This window comes from Sinocyclocheilus grahami, unplaced genomic scaffold (genome assembly GCF_001515645.1).
Source record: "Sinocyclocheilus grahami isolate Dianchi unplaced genomic scaffold, SAMN03320097.WGS_v1.1 scaffold3312.1, whole genome shotgun sequence".
Taxonomy (NCBI): domain Eukaryota; kingdom Metazoa; phylum Chordata; class Actinopteri; order Cypriniformes; family Cyprinidae; genus Sinocyclocheilus; species Sinocyclocheilus grahami.
Genome location: NW_015508455.1, coordinates 27,756 through 28,994, shown reverse-complemented (window position 1 = coordinate 28,994; position 1,239 = coordinate 27,756). Strand labels below are relative to the sequence as shown.

General features: G+C 40.3%; 1 protein-coding gene across 1 annotated transcript in view; it reads left to right on the top strand.

Annotated features, from left to right (window-relative positions):
• Positions 1-1,239, top strand: part of LOC107576181 (receptor-type tyrosine-protein phosphatase kappa-like) — a gene marked incomplete at its 5' end in the record, with an annotated part of 36,591 nt that overhangs the window by 21,313 nt on the left and 14,039 nt on the right. The window contains one exon of the mRNA XM_016262419.1: positions 424-524. Within this exon, the coding sequence (XP_016117905.1) occupies positions 424-524 (101 nt within the window). The remainder of the gene's footprint in view (positions 1-423; positions 525-1,239) is intronic.

The following is a 1,239-nucleotide window of genomic DNA, read 5'->3' as shown; positions in this document are numbered from 1 at the left end:
GTGAGCACATTTTTAGCAAATTTTCATTTTTGGGTGTATGTTTTTAACATCCAAAAGAAATGTCACACTTCTCCAAGAAGTCGTTGAAACCCCTCCTCCGCAGCGTTACCCACACGTGCTTTGCAGTGATGAGTTTGCTGGTTGCAGGCGAAGAGTGTTGGCGGTTTAGTTCATGAAACCACAATCTGATCAGTGGAGTTTGTGTGCCAGATGCAGAGCAATTTGCTTTGTTTCAGCTGCTGAGAGCACCTGATGCTTCCTTAACTGTTCAGTGATCAAATTTTCATGTATTTCCATGCACACAGAGCAAATTCAAACTACTGTGTTGTGCTGATGTTGTCAGATATGATGAAAATATGAGTAAATTAGGATATGGATTCACTTAAGCCCCTTTGTTGTAATTCATTCTGTGTTTCTCTCCAGAGCTTCTTTGAGGGTCAGTCTGCTTCCTGGGACGCAGCAAAGAAAGAGCAAAATCGAACGAAGAATCGATACGGGAACATCATTGCATGTAAGAGTGTAGAGTATCCTCTAGTACACTTAATATCTGGCTCCAAACACTCTCCTTTAGATGGTCATTTAAGAACCTTTTGGAAAGCATCTGTAGAAAACCAACATGTGCTGGTGCTTTAAAGATGAACATCAAGAACGAGTCATATTTCACCCCAACATCTTAGCACATAAAAATGAGGCCTGTTTTAGTAAGATCATTTTCAATTGAACACCCCAGATTCTCAGTATTTTGCATGCATTTACATTTGCCAGATGCTTTTATCCAAAGCGCATTACATTGCAATAAAGGTATGCATCAGTTCATGCATTCCCTGGCAATCAAACCTATGACCTTGGTGCTGTTAGCATCAACTTCACGCATTTAAATTATGCTTATTTCACGAAAACTGGTCATTGTGTCTATATGACACGATTTTCGTTCGTGTATTTTATTTCTGTACAGCTACGAATAGACTCAGTAGGTAAACGTCTGGAGAAATTATGAGAGAAAATGTACTCGGTCGTCATAAGAAATAACGTCACACTGCAAATAAGCTTAAAAAGCGATCGATCTTTTGGGGATTTTTGCATTTTTTCCAAAATGGTTTTGAGGTGAAATATGACCAGGACATGTTTTCATGCACCCACCGTAAGAGCTGTTTAGAAGCTTGCTTCCTAGCGCACACAGTCAGCTGTTTTTGCCCTGAATCTGCTCTGTTTGCCGTGTGTCGCGCTGTAGACGATCAT